This window comes from Anopheles coluzzii, chromosome 3, assembly GCF_943734685.1.
Source record: "Anopheles coluzzii chromosome 3, AcolN3, whole genome shotgun sequence".
Taxonomy (NCBI): domain Eukaryota; kingdom Metazoa; phylum Arthropoda; class Insecta; order Diptera; family Culicidae; genus Anopheles; species Anopheles coluzzii.
Window position 1 is genome coordinate 72099595 of NC_064671.1, and position 13483 is coordinate 72113077.

Genomic DNA, 13483 nt, shown 5'->3' on the forward strand with positions numbered 1-13483 from the left:
ACGGCTACTGGCGAGTATGGCTGAATGCTCCGTGTATCGCTTTGTCGCTCTCTCGCTCGTGAGATGTTGCGCACACAATCTTTCTCTGTCGCTCACATGTACGTTTCAAACGTCTTACGTCTGAACGCTTGACAGTTGCGCTGCAGTACGCTTGACAGCGGAATACGAACTATTGTGTTTGTTTACATTTAATTTAACAGCTGCAAAATGAACGAAATATTCCTCTGCACGGAGGAAAAACGACTATTTCAGCCAGATTTCTGTCGACTATGCCTTAGCCAGAACGGTGAGCAAACGGGGGTGTTTTCCAGCTCGTCAGCAGCGACACTGTTTGAACGGATATTTCAGTGCACCGGCGTAAGGGTAAGTGAAACCCTTTGTGGAAAAGGCCCGTCCGGATTCTCATGAGAATACGCTTCACTTTTCAGCTAGCCGATTTTCCCGATGCACCCACAACGGTGTGTGATGGATGCATTTCCCAGCTTGTTATTTGCGAGAAGTTTGTGAAGCTATGTCGTGAGGTGGATCAGAAGCTATGGCAACGGAGACAGCACAGTGACAAGACTGAAGCGGCAGTGCAAGAGCAAGATCCAGCGAACACGCTCTCGCAATCGAATGATGAGCAAGCACCCGAATCCAAGGTACAGCAGATGCACGTGAAATCGGTAGAAGCATCGCCAAACCCTCCGTGCGATGGAAAGAGCACGAACGAGGAGTTTTACGTGGTCGAACTCACGGACGCGCATCACGAGTACGAGCTGGACCTACCCGGCAGCGAAAGTATACCCGTCCCACCGGCCACTACTACCTCGAACGCCACAGATAATGTGAAGCACAGCCATTTACCCGTGGAAAAGCAGCCCCACAGTAAGGGTAGAACCGGGAGCAAAAAAACACAATGTACAGTGTGCGGTAGTTGGCAGCAAAATTTAAAGCAGCACATGCTTGTCCATACCGGCGAAAAGCGGTACGTGTGCCCCGTTTGCCAGCGCGCTTTCGCCCAGAAGGGTAACCTGACGTACCACCTGAACCAGCACACGGGCCACCGTCCGTACCGGTGCGAACAGTGTGATAAGGCGTTCAAAGATCCACAGTCGTTACGATCTCATAAGGTACGCATTAATTGTAGAGTGATTTTGGCTATTGGTTTGTAATTAATTATTTTCACAATCAATCTCTTCTAGCTTACTCACACGGATGAGCGTAAGTTTAAGTGCGAAGTGTGCGAAGATACGTTCAAGTACCGAAGCTCGCTGGTCGTCCACATGCGGTACCACACGCAGAGCAAACCGTTTGCATGCAGCGAGTGCGAAAGCTCGTTCGTTAACAGGTGAGTGTTGGCGTTTTAATTATTTTAAATCATATAATTTGTATACTTTTTCTCCTGTTTACGCCGGTAGTTCCGGATTAAAAAAGCACCTGCGAACGCACACCGGCGAAAGACCGTACCAATGTGGCGAGTGTAAGAAATCATTCAAATCTTCGCACAATCTGCGCCTGCACAAGCTTTCCCACACCAAAGAGCGACGGTTTCAGTGCGATCTGTGCGAACGCTGGTTTAGTTACAAGAATGTGCTCCAGACGCACATGCAAGTGCACCGGAAAGGGCAGGGCACGTGCACCGGAAGCACCAGACCCGGAACGAAAAAGAGCACCGAGGGAGAGATAGAGAGCAAAAGTGAAGGATAATAAAAATGATTAAAATTGATAGCTATTGCGGTTCGGCGTAAACCAGTTACCCCCATCCTTCACTGCCGAAAAACATGTTTACAGCGCCTCTTTTTTATCTTACAAGAGCTGTTAATGTTTTTTTTTTGTTTTCGTTCCAACTATTTCTCCCAACGCGGATGATGCTATCTTATCGTGGGCGGCATCTTATCACCAGTGTCCTTGGTGTGAACTTCTTGGCACCATCGTTGGCATATTTTTCCTTTAAAAAACAACCATTTACGCCTTTATGTACAACGGAAATGGGAGCGTGGAAATTTGCACGCTAAATGCACTTTACCATTGTCAATTATGCAACCACTCTGTTTGGCCCGTGCGAACATAAACAATTAGCCAATAGTTTTTGGGGCTGAATCACATGCGCGTATGCGGGGTGGCGGAACACGATATTTCCTCGTACAGTTAGCACTTCTAATGTCAAGATCGAAAATTCCCCACCTTGGGCGCAGACACGCCAGCGCGTGGGCTTTCCAGCCAAGCACGGTGAGGGGTCATTGAGAGTAGTCTCTTTGGAGGTCAAGCAGGACTAGCTTTTGACGAAGTGGCCCGGCTGTCAAGAAGGACGCACCGAACCAGTGGTTAAAAACTAAATGCGGCATCATAATGCATAAAGAAACAAAACGGAAGCCAATTAGTTCCAGGGCGTCGTCCGCTCAAGGGCCTTGCCGCTTCGTTGTGCTGGGAGCGTGCATTGTTGCGCGGGTAGGCTGCCTGCATAATGCAGTATGAGTCGGAACGAGCTGCTAATTTTAAAATTGATCATTACTATTGTGGCATTATTCAATCCAACACGTTGTCGAGCATTTTGGAGGTACGTACACACGCTCTTCGCCGATCAATCAATGATCGCTTGAATCAAAGGTCACATTCACACCGTTTACACCGCGCTTGTACAACTAGTTAATGAAGTGAAGTGAGAGTAAGAGAAAAGAGCCACCCTGCCTTCCCCTACCATATCCGGCGGTGGCTGAATGGGTTTGTACGACACAAAACGGAATAAACAACCACCCGCACCCACGATCCCGGTGCCGTGGAGCATTGGCGTTTTGAACATAAAAGAAGCGATCGTGATCGCGCATTATACTCCACCTTGAACGGGTGTGTGTGTGTGCTTGGATGGCTGTATTCCACCGATGACAAATAGTGCGCACACGTTGGTTCCCTTCCTTACGCACCCCATTTCCTGCTATCTCTCTGAAAACGCGCGTCTGTTGGCCACATTTCACTCTCGCTCTCTGCTCTTCTCGCCGGTGCTCACACGGTGCCGGAGAAGAGCCGGTTCTCTTACTCCTATCGGAGGCGGCGGACTGTTGGCGCACTGTATAAAAGTTTCCGCGCGCCGCCCAAGCGCATTCAGTAGTAGCGCAAGCGAGCGGGAACGCGTAACCGCGTGGTGTTTTTGGTCTGCGGCTTTTGTACAGTGCAATATATACGTAATACACAAAACGGTTCAGTGCGGAGTGAAGTAGTGGTATCAGGAAGTGAATTCGAAGTGTTTCTATTTTGCCTCCGCTGTTGTTTGTTAAAGTGGAAAGATGTGGAACAGCATCACTGCCAGCGGTTTGGTGCTCGTGGCCGCGCTTGCCACATTGTGTCATGGTAATAATGGTTGGCCACAGTGAACATTACATACTGGGGCTAGGAGGGAAACGGGGCGGAGGGACAGAGTGTGGTGGAGTGAGCCCTAAAAGAGCATTCATTCAATCGGTAACTGCCGCTGCGGTGTAGTTATCCACGAATTTCACCCTTGTTTGTGACGCTCCGTTCGATGACGATACCTGGAGAACTGGTTTTTACACCTTACAGTGCGTCAAAGTCAATGTGCGGCAGCTTTAATTGGAACCGTTTTGTTCGCGTTTAATTGGTGGCTTGTTGGCAAAGAATGGCGTGTTTAAGCGACATTAGTTGTTTCATTTCGACGACCTACAAGGACATTGTAATAATTTTGTGTCTAACATGTATCTAGGTGGCTAATGTGGAGTATGGAGTGGTTACAGTGGAGCCCACAATAGTTTAAATTATCATAGTTAAGATCCATTTTCGTGATAGTTCAGACAAGAACAACTTGCACCCCTCATGTCTCTTGCATCTGACCCGGAGAGAAATTGTTGAAATCTTTTAAATAATAACGTAAAAATTAAAATGGCTCCATATCTAGTCGACAACATCCATCAAGAGAAACAGTCGCCATCAAGAGAATTCGAAAATTTGCTATAATCACGAGATGATTTTGAAATAATACGTTCATAATACGACCATCAGTGAAACTATTCGATGGCAGTTACAGCGCTTTCCAAATCACTTTCGAATGTGCACATAATTATTCTCCGTCTTCAAGATGTTTTTCGACAACTGTCAAATTATTTATTTGCTTCTTAATGAAATTTCAGTTCTTACACATGATTTTCAACACACTACAGAGAACTGTCAAGCTCAATCCAGTTTGAGTCGTGCTGAAAATCATGCTGTAGAAATTAAAAATTATTGTGATGGGAATGAAATGTCAGATCGATGTGGAACAACATTTTGCATGCGGTGAATAACAACGCTGATATTCGAAAGTGATTTGGAAAACCCTGTATAGCGTTTTCCAAGTCACTTTCGAATGTGTACATAATTATTCACTGCATCCAAGATGTTTTTCGACAACTGTCAAATTATTTATTTGCTTCTTCATGAAATTTCAGTTCTTACACATGATTTTCAACACACCACAAAAACGACAGAAACTCAATCCAGCTTAAGACGTGTTGAAAATCATGTGGAAGAACTAAAACATTATTGTGATGCAAATGCATCATTTGACAGCTGTTGAAAAACACTTCTCAAGCAAGGAAAAATGTTGTATACATTGGAAATTGACTCGGAAAACCCTGTAAATCATAAGGGCTTTTTATCATTAAAATAGAATAAATATGCTTAAAAAAAAATCGTTCTTGAGCCGTTTCTTTCTACTTGGTGTTTAAATGCGGCTTACGCATGTCTTTAATCGATCACTAGATTCGATCGATCACTTGTACGATTGCATGGGAACCTCGTAGACACAAGACAGAGACAGTTCCACATGCAAGTGCCCCGCTCAGCCTTTGACGCACTGTACGTCTCGATTGCGCTATCGTGTCGTTTATGCAAACAAAACATAAAACCCGCACGAAAACAGGTATCAATTTGTGATGCCGCTGACTTGGTTTGTCATTGAGACGACGTTCGACCTCAGCATTGAAGGATTTGCATGTTCTGATGCGGCGCATCCCCGGCTCACGGCCGTCGAAGGTTGCTTGGATGAAATTAGCAAACCGGCGGCTCGATTGCCATACTTAGCTCGTTTCTCGCTGGCGAAAAAAAAAAACTCACTTCCTATGATAAATCAACGCCTACTAGCGCACCGCAACACCGGAAATGATTCGTGTCACGTCACACCGCGATCGTACTGCACCTCCGATGAAGCAAAGATTGAATTATGATTTTAATTAACGATTGTGTTTGCGTTGTTACCCACCCGTTCTGTTGCAGGAGCGTGCGATGAACCGTGCCCGGTGCCGCCAAAACATTACGCCGAGCTTGGCTGCAAACCAATCCTCGAGGAAGGTCAGTGCTGCCCGAAAAGGTAAGTCCGGTGTTTTGGGTTTCCGGGAACATCAGCTTAACGTGACAGTAATCCCTCAATGCCTTCCCTTTCCAGATACCAGTGTCCCGAGTTGACCGATCGCGATGGAAACAAATGCTACTTCAATGGCAACATTTATCCGGCCGGCGCCAAGCTAGCCCCGGCCGAACAGGAAATTCACTCCTGCTCGCCTGCCTGCTTCTGCTCCAAGTAAGATCGCTCGATTTTTTGGAGCATTTCGTAGCATTTTGTCTTAACCCGTTTTCTTGTACACTTGCAGCCACACCGCACCGGCAACGTTCCGCTGCGCCAGCATCGATTGTTTCGAGTTTTTCGAACCGACCAAAGAGGACTGCATCCACCAGTACACGCTGCACGGGTGCTGCGCGGAAAAGAGCGTTTGCGGTGCGGACAAGCTGGCCAAGCTCGCTCAGTGCTATCTGGACGGCCGGCAGTATTACGAGGGCCAGCGGATGTACCCGAAGGAGGAGTCGTGCAAGTTTTGCTACTGCAAGCCCGGCTTCGACAACAGCACGGTCGGGGCGGACAATCCGAACTGCTACGAGACGCAGTGCGGGCTGGAGCTGCACGCCGGCGACCGGATCGCGATGGGCTGCATACCGATCTACTTCGGCAACCATCGGTGCTGCCCGATCTCGTGGAAGTGCCGTAAGTGCGCGGGTTACATCACCTCTTGGGGCGGTGGTTTGGGTGTAATATTTCATCGAACGTCATCGGTTTTTTTTCTCTCTTTGCTTTGGCAGCATCCGACAGCGATGAGGTGATTGTCGAGGGACGCATCGAGCAGGATGATGACGCCCAGCCCGAACCGGCCATGCAGTGTAAGTTCGGCAAGCTGACGCTGAACAAAGGGGACGGCGTGAGCAGCGACGACAAGTGCGTGGAGTGCAAGTGCACGGTACCACCGCTAGCCCACTGTATCCAGCGGGAGGATTGCTAGAGCGGAACGGGGGCCACGATTAGTGTTAGGTTGTTTTTTAAAGTAATTATTTAAATTTTGTCACCAGGGAGAATGCGAGGAAGGGAAAGAAAAGAAGAGAAGGGAAGTGTAGAGCGTCGAACATCATGTACTTAATAAGCGCGGCGTGAAGGCTGTGTGGAGTTTTTTTGTTTCGAATAAACCATGCTCGTTTTAAGTAGCCTGTAATTAAATTCTTTTGTTTCATGCTTCACTTTCATTTTCAGTTCACTTATTTTTTTTAAATATAGGACAAAAATAACACGTTGGACTACTTATTTTTGCCATGCCTGTAAATATTTGTTTGCCAAATTGGAGTAAATTTCGCCTGATTTCACATTTGGTCAAAACACTTTTCAAAAATGTTAGTACAAATCATCTAATTTATTATTTTTTTACATAACTAATATCCCCTCAATGACTTATTACATTTTTTTTAACCGGAAAATTGCACTTTTATAATTTCTAAAGATTTGTTGTTATTTCTCAAACCATTTCAATTACCGCTTATTGCTTTATTCAAACTTTCATTCATGATATGACGATAATGGCCTAATATGGATGTCTACAATAAATCGAAGCTTCGGACCGATGCAGTTCAGTGTAGTGAATGTATGATCCTAAACATATTATACATATTACGTTCACTTTCACTCGATCGCTATATGGACCTTTAACGTTATCAGCGACTTTCGCCACGCTGTTATGGTTTTCTCGGCTCATTAGGTTCAATATTTTGCGGTTCGTTACTAATTAAAGTTTTTTTTTTAAATTACCCATATTGCTCAATACGTTAAAATTATGATATACTTAACCTTCTGCACCAATTTGAAAAGGACTTCAATACTTAATTAAATAAAACCAAATTAAAATAATAAACGACCAACCACAAGAAGTATAGAACTATACGCGTCCATCACTGTATTCGCTAGTTGATCGTTAAGGTGTAAATAGAGGTAGCGTGAAAGCAACAATGATAGGGTTTTTTGGTTATACTTTCTTCAAACAAATGCCACAATATTATTGGGTAAGCTGTATTGGGTATGAAATGATGGGATGGGGTTTATTCACCAGAGCAAATTAATTCAATTTTCTATCCATTTTAGAGAGTATACACAATGACTTTGTTTATCATTATTTGCTAATTTCCCACAGAAGACCATGAAAAAAATGAGAAAATGAGAAATAAATCTTTATCCTACGAGGAATGTAAATCTAAATATAATATAAAAAAAACTTTTACTTACCCTTCATTGCTTCTTCTAATCACTGATTAAAGCTTATTGAAATTTGTTCAATTAATGTCCATTTATATACACTAATCAGAAAGGAAATATTTTAGATAAAAAGAATGATTGCCAAAAGATCGTATCCATTTTTATCCAAAACCATTTATCTTTGTAACGAATTTTATCATTTTTTAACGTCTAATAAGATTTATTTCCTTTTGGTTCATGGAATAGAAGCGCCAGCTCGTACAAGCTGAGCTGCGGTTCGGTTCTCATTTGAAACATTCTCGTCCTCTCGTCGTGAATATCGATATTTTACTAGTGCCGAACATGTTATTCGTTCGGCACCGGACAACCTTAAAAGTCATTTGCAAATCAATTGCATATGCAGACGAAGGGCTGGTGAACAACAAAAAAAAACGAAAAATGGTTAAATGACGAAATACAAGCTCCAACATAAAAGCCGGGTGCAATAGTTTGTTATTTTAAAGCCCAACACACGTGTGTTGGAATGGAAATAGCCAACCAATAACAAGTACACCAATTTTAACAGTCAATTGTCTCACTGATTGGCCCTATTCATTGAACTGTTTGTTGTCGTGTCTTTATTATTTTCGCTACAAGAACGGGTTTGTTACTGGTACCTAAAGAAGACAAAAAGAGGAAAAATATCACCTGAAAAGATGTCGTTGTTTCCATTTCTGAAGGTAAACACATTTCTTTCCTTCTTCCCCCCGGTAAAGCCCACCAAAACACAAACACACCATTGTAATACTACCGATCGGCGCGAGGGGATGAGATCATCGGGTCATCATCTACAAGCAGGCCTGTGGGCTGCAAAGCCCGATCGATAGCGCCACCACCATCGACTTAATCAGTAGTCGTTGTTCAATCGACCTCACCAGAAGCACGAAACCTCGAGCTCTCGAGAGTGGGAGCCCCCAAAAAATGCATTTCTTAACAGTTTTCACCCTGACGCTGTGTGGTGGTAAGTGATCGTGTAGATATTTTACCCTTTTTTGCACTAACTTTTCTCGGCCGTTTTGCAGCACTCACCGTCGCACGCGGCTGTGATGTACCGCTGGCGCACTACAAAACGATGCACTGCCAGCCGGTCGGCAACCGTCCGGACGGTTGCCCGGAAAGGTACGACTGCCCCTCGATAACGGCGCACGACAGCAGCAAGTGTTACTTTAATGGCAAAACGTACGAAATCGATCAGCCCGTGCCGGACGCGGAGGTGTCCCAGTTTTGCTCTGCCGCCTGCTACTGCCGATCGTAAGTGTTTGCAGGAAGTGGCCGGCTTCTGCAACCCCCGGTCACCCCCCTTTTTTCTAACGCTCGCTTCGGTTCGATTGCAGTGCTAATCCGATTGCTAAATTCCGCTGCGTGCACGTGGACTGTGCGGAGTTTTTCAAGCGGTTCGATTACGACAACTGCGTGCGCCAGTACAGCCCGCAGAGCTGCTGCTCGACCGGTACGGTGTGCGGGGAGGAGCGCAAGAAGCTGGCGACGTGCGAGCTGGAGAGCGAAATCTACCGGGAAGGCCAACGTATGCGCTTCAAGGGCAACCAGTGCCGGACGTGCATCTGTACCGCCGGGTTTAATGCGACCGCGATCGAGCAGGATCCGAACTGCGTGGAGACGGTGTGCGGGTTCGAGCTGTTCGAGGAGAAGCAGGTGTACGGTGGTGGCATCCCGGTGTACAAGCCGGACGGCTGCTGCCCATGGGAGTGGCGAATGCGTAAGTACACAGGGCATCTTTTGTCGAAGATTATTGCAAAAAATGAGCTTTATCTTCCCTTTTTGTTTAGCAAAACAAACGGATACCGTTGTGAAGAGCACCGGGAGTAAGCCGGCCACTGATCCGAAGCTACAGTGCAAGTACGGCAGCCTCACGCTCGATGTGGGAGACTCGCTCGACATACAGCAGAGGGCCGAGGGACAGAAGTTGTCCTGCAGCTGCCAGGTGCCACCGTTAATGCACTGCATGCTGAACTAAAGGACGTCCAACACGAGTGAAAATATACAATCAATAACCATTATCAAGCTAAAAGCGTGCATACAGGGGTTTACAGGGGTTCTCATAGCTGTGGGATACTTTATTGCCTCATTCTTACTTGAAATGAACTTAATCTAATGTGAATTGGAATCTATTGCACCCTTGTTCGACAAATCCAATAGGAATTTTCAAGGAGCCTGTTAGAAAAGGGAGCCATTTAGTCCAATTTCCAACGTATGAAGTTCACTTCCCATAAGAAAGAGTCTAGGAAGTGTCGCACAACCATGAGAACTCATGGAAAACCCTATAAAACCGCCATGCATTTGTCATGCGATCGTGTTTAAAGCTTTTTATTCAGTAATAATTGTAATAAATGTCACATATCACGCTCAACATGAAGTACATTCGCGTATCACGCTCCTCGCGCGTCAGTTTGCCGTTAAGGTACAGTGGACCATCGGGGGGATGGCACAGAAGCACTGGTAAATGCCGACCGGCGTCACATCCGCTACCAGTGACTCTCCTATGCTCATCGTCAAGTTACCGTACGTGCAGCTATCTCGAACCGTCCACTCTTCCAAAGCGTTTGAGCTCTCCGTTCCCTCGTCCCGCCGGATACGATCGTTTGCTTTTGCTGTTAATTAAGAATTTGAACTTATTTAAATTTTAAATAAATATTACCACACATCCGGCCAATCACTTACGCAGTCGCCACTCCCACGGGCAGCATCGATTGCCGTAGTACACCGGGGCCGCACCGTGCGCCAGCACCGACGGCGCTATCAGCTCGAACGCACACGCGTTCGTGTAGCATTTCGTGTGGCCGTGCGGGTCGCTCGCGTTGAAATGCTGCGTACAGATGCACGTCTGGCACGGGTCGTCCGGCAGCTGCATCCGTTCGCCCTCGTAGTACGTCACCGCGCCCACCGTACAGCGGGGCAGATTGGTGCGCTTCTCGCCGCACGCCTGCCGGGACGAGCAGCAATCGTTCGTGCGGTACTGGCGCACACAGCCGGCCCGGTGTGGCGACAGGAACTCGGGACAGTCGATGTGGGCGCAGTGGAACTCGGCAACGGCGCGCCGTGAGTTCCTACATGTTTTACAGCAGGAAGGAGTGTGGTTTACTGTTACTAAATTCTAAATTCGCCGGCTAGCAAATGAACCACACATTACTCACATTTGGCATGTGCACAGGGCCAGGCAGGACGATTTCACCTTCTCGTCCGGGACGTGCGCGTGCAGTTCGTACGTTTTGCCGAACAGATAACACTTATCATGGGCGCGCTGTTCCAGCATCGAACAGTTGAACCTGGAAGCCGAGAGCGAGAGAGAGGGAGAGGGCGTTATTGTGAGTTATTTTGGGATTTTACAAAGCGAGGGAAGTCTTACCATAGTGGGCAGCCCTGTGCGTTTTGCTCGGCCGCCGGTTCGCACCCGAGGGTCGTGTAGTGTTTGGTGGGCACTGGACATCGGCCCAAAGCGTTTGTGGCTGCAAAGAAAGTGGTGTAAAAAGTGATTAGTTTTGATTGGCAAAAGCAGTAGCGATCATTAGCTCACCTCCAGAGATCAGCAAAACGGCAACGATCAGCATCGCTGGAAGTTTGTGCACTAAAACTGAAAACATTTCTGTCTAGATGTATGCTTTCACACGTAAAGGAACTAGAATTGCTGGTTTTTAGACAAGGATTTTGCTCCCAACTTCTTTAATGTATGCACTCCATTACCGATCACACCGCCGACACGACAGACACGTCGAGAGAGACGGCAAGCTGCTCACTGTGTGTCGGTTTGTGTTGTTTTTTTTTCGCACGAGATGCCACCGCCGATAAGCGACGGCAGCCCGGGACCGGGATCGAATCGACGCGAATGGGTTTTGTTTGGTGTCGCGTGATGTAATTCCGTGCAACTGATTGTGTCCGGGATGGGAAGCGTTTTGTGTACCTATTTATGGATTGTTTTCGGCTGTTAGTGCAGGATGCAAAGCAACTCAGCAAAGGAACCGATCTTATTTCCATGGAAATGTATTCATAGTATAATTCATAGCATAGTTGTAAAACAGCTTACAGTAGAGCTTTACGTAACGCAACACACCGAAAAATTCTGTAATCCCATTCACCCCCATTCACGTAAACGTTAAAATATCAGCAAAGTAAAAAACTAATCACTGAGTTCATGTTCTCTCATCCGTCCTCATCACTCCTGTACCTTAAGCTTCTGTATGCGGCTCGATACGAACTCCATCTCGTGCGACACCTGCGACCCGTCGAGCGAGTTGTCCACGCGCACGTTCTCCAGCGAGCGGGACTTTTTCAGCAGAACGATCGGATTCCGGCTGTACCGCACTGCATTGATCGATACGTCATCCATCATCGGCGTGGAGTGTTCGCACGTTTCCATCAGTGTCGTTGCGATCCCGGCATGGCTGGTGGACGCCGACGGATGATTGTCTGCACTGTCCTGCCCGGCTAGCCCGGAGTGGTTCGTCGGATCCGAGCTTTCGCTTTTCGTGCGCGTTCGATGAGGTATAAAGTAGGGGCGCATCCGGCCGTACGGTGAATAGCAGTGGGAAGCTTTCGTTGGCGACTGAGAGAGCGAGAGAGGGGGATAAAAAGTATAAGAATAATTTAGTAATTTAACGCTCAAACGGACCGCCAACACCTACCTCATTTTCGTACACTCCCATCGAAAAGTGTACGGCGTGACCGCGATGATTGCGCGTGGCCCGATGGTTAAGCGCCGGGCTCGGCGTAATCGGTACCGTATCTCGCAGGTTGCGCCACGCCTCATGGTAACTGGCATTGCTTGGCAATGGGTGAAAGGTAAAGGGCTGCCCGCGCCGTTCGGTGTCTTTGGTAGGGTCCACTTCCTGCTTCGTTTGGCACATCGGGTTCAGTTCGGCCGCAGCCGGCACGCTGCTTTCGGCGGTTGGGGTCTAGGAGGAGCGAATTAAATCGAGGTATTAGAGCAATTTTTAATTGTTTGCAAGCACTGCCTTACTTACTTGCATTGTTAGGTCTTAACAAAGGGACGGTGATGTGGTGAAGAGGGGGTATATTTCTGCAGTGCCAGTGCCAAATGGTTGGTATTGCTAAATTTGATTCCACGCTTAAAACATCTTATCACGGCATACGCATCTCGTTCGGGTTATTAGTGCCGCAAGTATAATTGATTGGAGTTTTGTTTTCAGTTCATTGCTGCAGATGGATTAATTTCTAGAGAAAATGTTCGTTCGTTCGTTCGTTCGTTAACAAATAGCAATACCGTACCTGAATCGTTGCTCGTCCTGAAGGGCGTCCGGATGCGTTTAGGAAACTGAACATCCTAGCCAATCTAATGCGCGATTTTATTAGTAATCAGCTTTTCCGAGCGATGATTGTACCATTTCTTTGGTTATAAAATAGAGTAAGTTAGTTTATTTATTTATGTATGTATTTGCGCAAAAAGTACTTACTTACGAGATTTTGGTACAATTCACCGAAAAACGGATCACAGATGTAAACAAACATCCAATACATTGACAGCAGCGCACTGTGATACAGTGTGGCCAGATTATATTGGCAGATTTCGGCAGGAGCACTGTTGAGAACGCGACAATTTAAATTTAATCAATTATTTTAACCAAAGTGGGTATAGGGACTAGGTGGGCTTATAGGTTTGGCGGGAAGACCATATTGAATGAACGAATGACAGAAGTGGATTCGATTGTGATACGTAGTTTTTCACCCACACTACGACACATCAACCAAAACAGCCATTGGAATTCACACGCATACATCAACAAATGATCGAATCCCCTCCTGTCATTTCGTTTTCATTTTTCTATAGCACGGTTGTCAATTTGTTCGGGATAAGCCCACCTGTATAATAAACCCACTTTGATTTTAACGATCAATTTATTTTAAAGCTTTAACCACCAACGGTGAAATTCAAATTTTAAT

General features: G+C 46.4%; 5 protein-coding genes across 8 annotated transcripts; 3 read left to right on the forward strand and 2 right to left on the reverse strand.

Annotated features, from left to right (window-relative positions):
- Positions 1-84: 84 nt before the first annotated feature.
- On the forward strand, positions 85-1714 carry LOC120955755 (zinc finger protein 62-like). The gene is made up of 4 exons (XM_040376880.2): positions 85-363; positions 429-1112; positions 1185-1330; positions 1401-1714. The coding sequence occupies exons 1-4, from the start codon at positions 208-210 to the stop codon at positions 1687-1689; spliced, it is 1275 nt and encodes a 424-aa protein (XP_040232814.2). The 5' UTR covers positions 85-207; the 3' UTR covers positions 1690-1714.
- A 1346-nt stretch (positions 1715-3060) lies between these two features.
- On the forward strand, positions 3061-6508 carry LOC120955757 (uncharacterized). Of its 2 annotated transcripts, none has more exons than XM_040376881.2 (5): positions 3061-3327; positions 5242-5335; positions 5411-5545; positions 5616-6004; positions 6100-6508. In XM_040376881.2, the coding sequence occupies exons 1-5, from the start codon at positions 3264-3266 to the stop codon at positions 6294-6296; spliced, it is 879 nt and encodes a 292-aa protein (XP_040232815.1). In that variant the 5' UTR covers positions 3061-3263; the 3' UTR covers positions 6297-6508. The 2 variants fall into 2 exon arrangements, with proteins under 2 accessions (XP_040232815.1, XP_049465073.1); XM_049609116.1 differs by lacking the exon at positions 3061-3327 and adding an exon at positions 4718-5155.
- Positions 6509-8393: 1885 nt separating this feature from the next.
- LOC120959035 (uncharacterized) lies at positions 8394-9938 on the forward strand. Its single transcript, XM_040382156.2, has 4 exons — positions 8394-8531; positions 8593-8821; positions 8905-9287; positions 9358-9938. Exons 1-4 carry the CDS (start codon positions 8492-8494, stop codon positions 9543-9545), a joined length of 840 nt encoding a protein of 279 aa, XP_040238090.2. The 5' UTR covers positions 8394-8491; the 3' UTR covers positions 9546-9938.
- Positions 9880-11483, reverse strand: LOC120958701 (kielin/chordin-like protein). The gene is made up of 5 exons (XM_040381673.2): positions 11103-11483; positions 10935-11034; positions 10723-10854; positions 10250-10635; positions 9880-10179 (listed from the first exon to the last, which is right to left on the reverse strand). The coding sequence occupies exons 1-5, from the start codon at positions 11167-11169 to the stop codon at positions 9974-9976; spliced, it is 891 nt and encodes a 296-aa protein (XP_040237607.2). The 5' UTR covers positions 11170-11483; the 3' UTR covers positions 9880-9973.
- Positions 11484-11548: 65 nt separating this feature from the next.
- Positions 11549-13074, reverse strand: LOC120958702 (uncharacterized). Of its 3 annotated transcripts, none has more exons than XM_040381675.2 (5): positions 13001-13074; positions 12812-12929; positions 12547-12739; positions 12208-12477; positions 11549-12128 (listed from the first exon to the last, which is right to left on the reverse strand). In XM_040381675.2, the coding sequence occupies exons 3-5, from the start codon at positions 12550-12552 to the stop codon at positions 11739-11741; spliced, it is 666 nt and encodes a 221-aa protein (XP_040237609.2). In that variant the 5' UTR covers positions 12553-12739; positions 12812-12929; positions 13001-13074; the 3' UTR covers positions 11549-11738. The 3 variants fall into 3 exon arrangements, with proteins under 3 accessions (XP_040237609.2, XP_049466078.1, XP_049466079.1); XM_049610121.1 differs by having other exon boundaries at positions 12997-13066; XM_049610122.1 differs by having other exon boundaries at positions 12547-12757; positions 12997-13066.
- Between the last annotated feature and the right edge of the window lie 409 nt (positions 13075-13483).

What these genes read in the sequence shown, in the direction of transcription:
- LOC120955755 (XM_040376880.2), top strand. Translation starts at nt 208, where the DNA reads ATGAACGAAATATTCCTCTGCACGGAGGAAAAACGACTATTTCAGCCA. An exon ending in AGTCGTTACGATCTCATAAG is followed by an intron (nt 1,113 to 1,184) that starts GTACGCATTAAT and finishes AATCTCTTCTAG; the next exon opens with CTTACTCACACGGATGAGCG. An exon ending in GAAAGCTCGTTCGTTAACAG is followed by an intron (nt 1,331 to 1,400) that starts GTGAGTGTTGGC and finishes TTACGCCGGTAG; the next exon opens with TTCCGGATTAAAAAAGCACC.
- LOC120955757 (XM_040376881.2), top strand. Translation starts at nt 3,264, where the DNA reads ATGTGGAACAGCATCACTGCCAGCGGTTTGGTGCTCGTGGCCGCGCTT. An exon ending in GCTTGCCACATTGTGTCATG is followed by an intron (nt 3,328 to 5,241) that starts GTAATAATGGTT and finishes GTTCTGTTGCAG; the next exon opens with GAGCGTGCGATGAACCGTGC. An exon ending in CCCGATCTCGTGGAAGTGCC is followed by an intron (nt 6,005 to 6,099) that starts GTAAGTGCGCGG and finishes TTGCTTTGGCAG; the next exon opens with CATCCGACAGCGATGAGGTG.
- LOC120959035 (XM_040382156.2), top strand. Translation starts at nt 8,492, where the DNA reads ATGCATTTCTTAACAGTTTTCACCCTGACGCTGTGTGGTG. An exon ending in CACCCTGACGCTGTGTGGTG is followed by an intron (nt 8,532 to 8,592) that starts GTAAGTGATCGT and finishes GCCGTTTTGCAG; the next exon opens with CACTCACCGTCGCACGCGGC. An exon ending in CCCATGGGAGTGGCGAATGC is followed by an intron (nt 9,288 to 9,357) that starts GTAAGTACACAG and finishes CTTTTTGTTTAG; the next exon opens with CAAAACAAACGGATACCGTT.
- LOC120958701 (XM_040381673.2), bottom strand. Translation starts at nt 11,169, where the DNA reads ATGTTTTCAGTTTTAGTGCACAAACTTCCAGCGATGCTGATCGTTGCC. An exon ending in CGTTTTGCTGATCTCTGGAG is followed by an intron (nt 11,035 to 11,102) that starts GTGAGCTAATGA and finishes CTTTCTTTGCAG; the next exon opens with CCACAAACGCTTTGGGCCGA. An exon ending in GCACAGGGCTGCCCACTATG is followed by an intron (nt 10,855 to 10,934) that starts GTAAGACTTCCC and finishes CTCGGCTTCCAG; the next exon opens with GTTCAACTGTTCGATGCTGG.
- LOC120958702 (XM_040381675.2), bottom strand. An exon ending in TGGGAGTGTACGAAAATGAG is followed by an intron (nt 12,129 to 12,207) that starts GTAGGTGTTGGC and finishes TCGCTCTCTCAG; the next exon opens with TCGCCAACGAAAGCTTCCCA.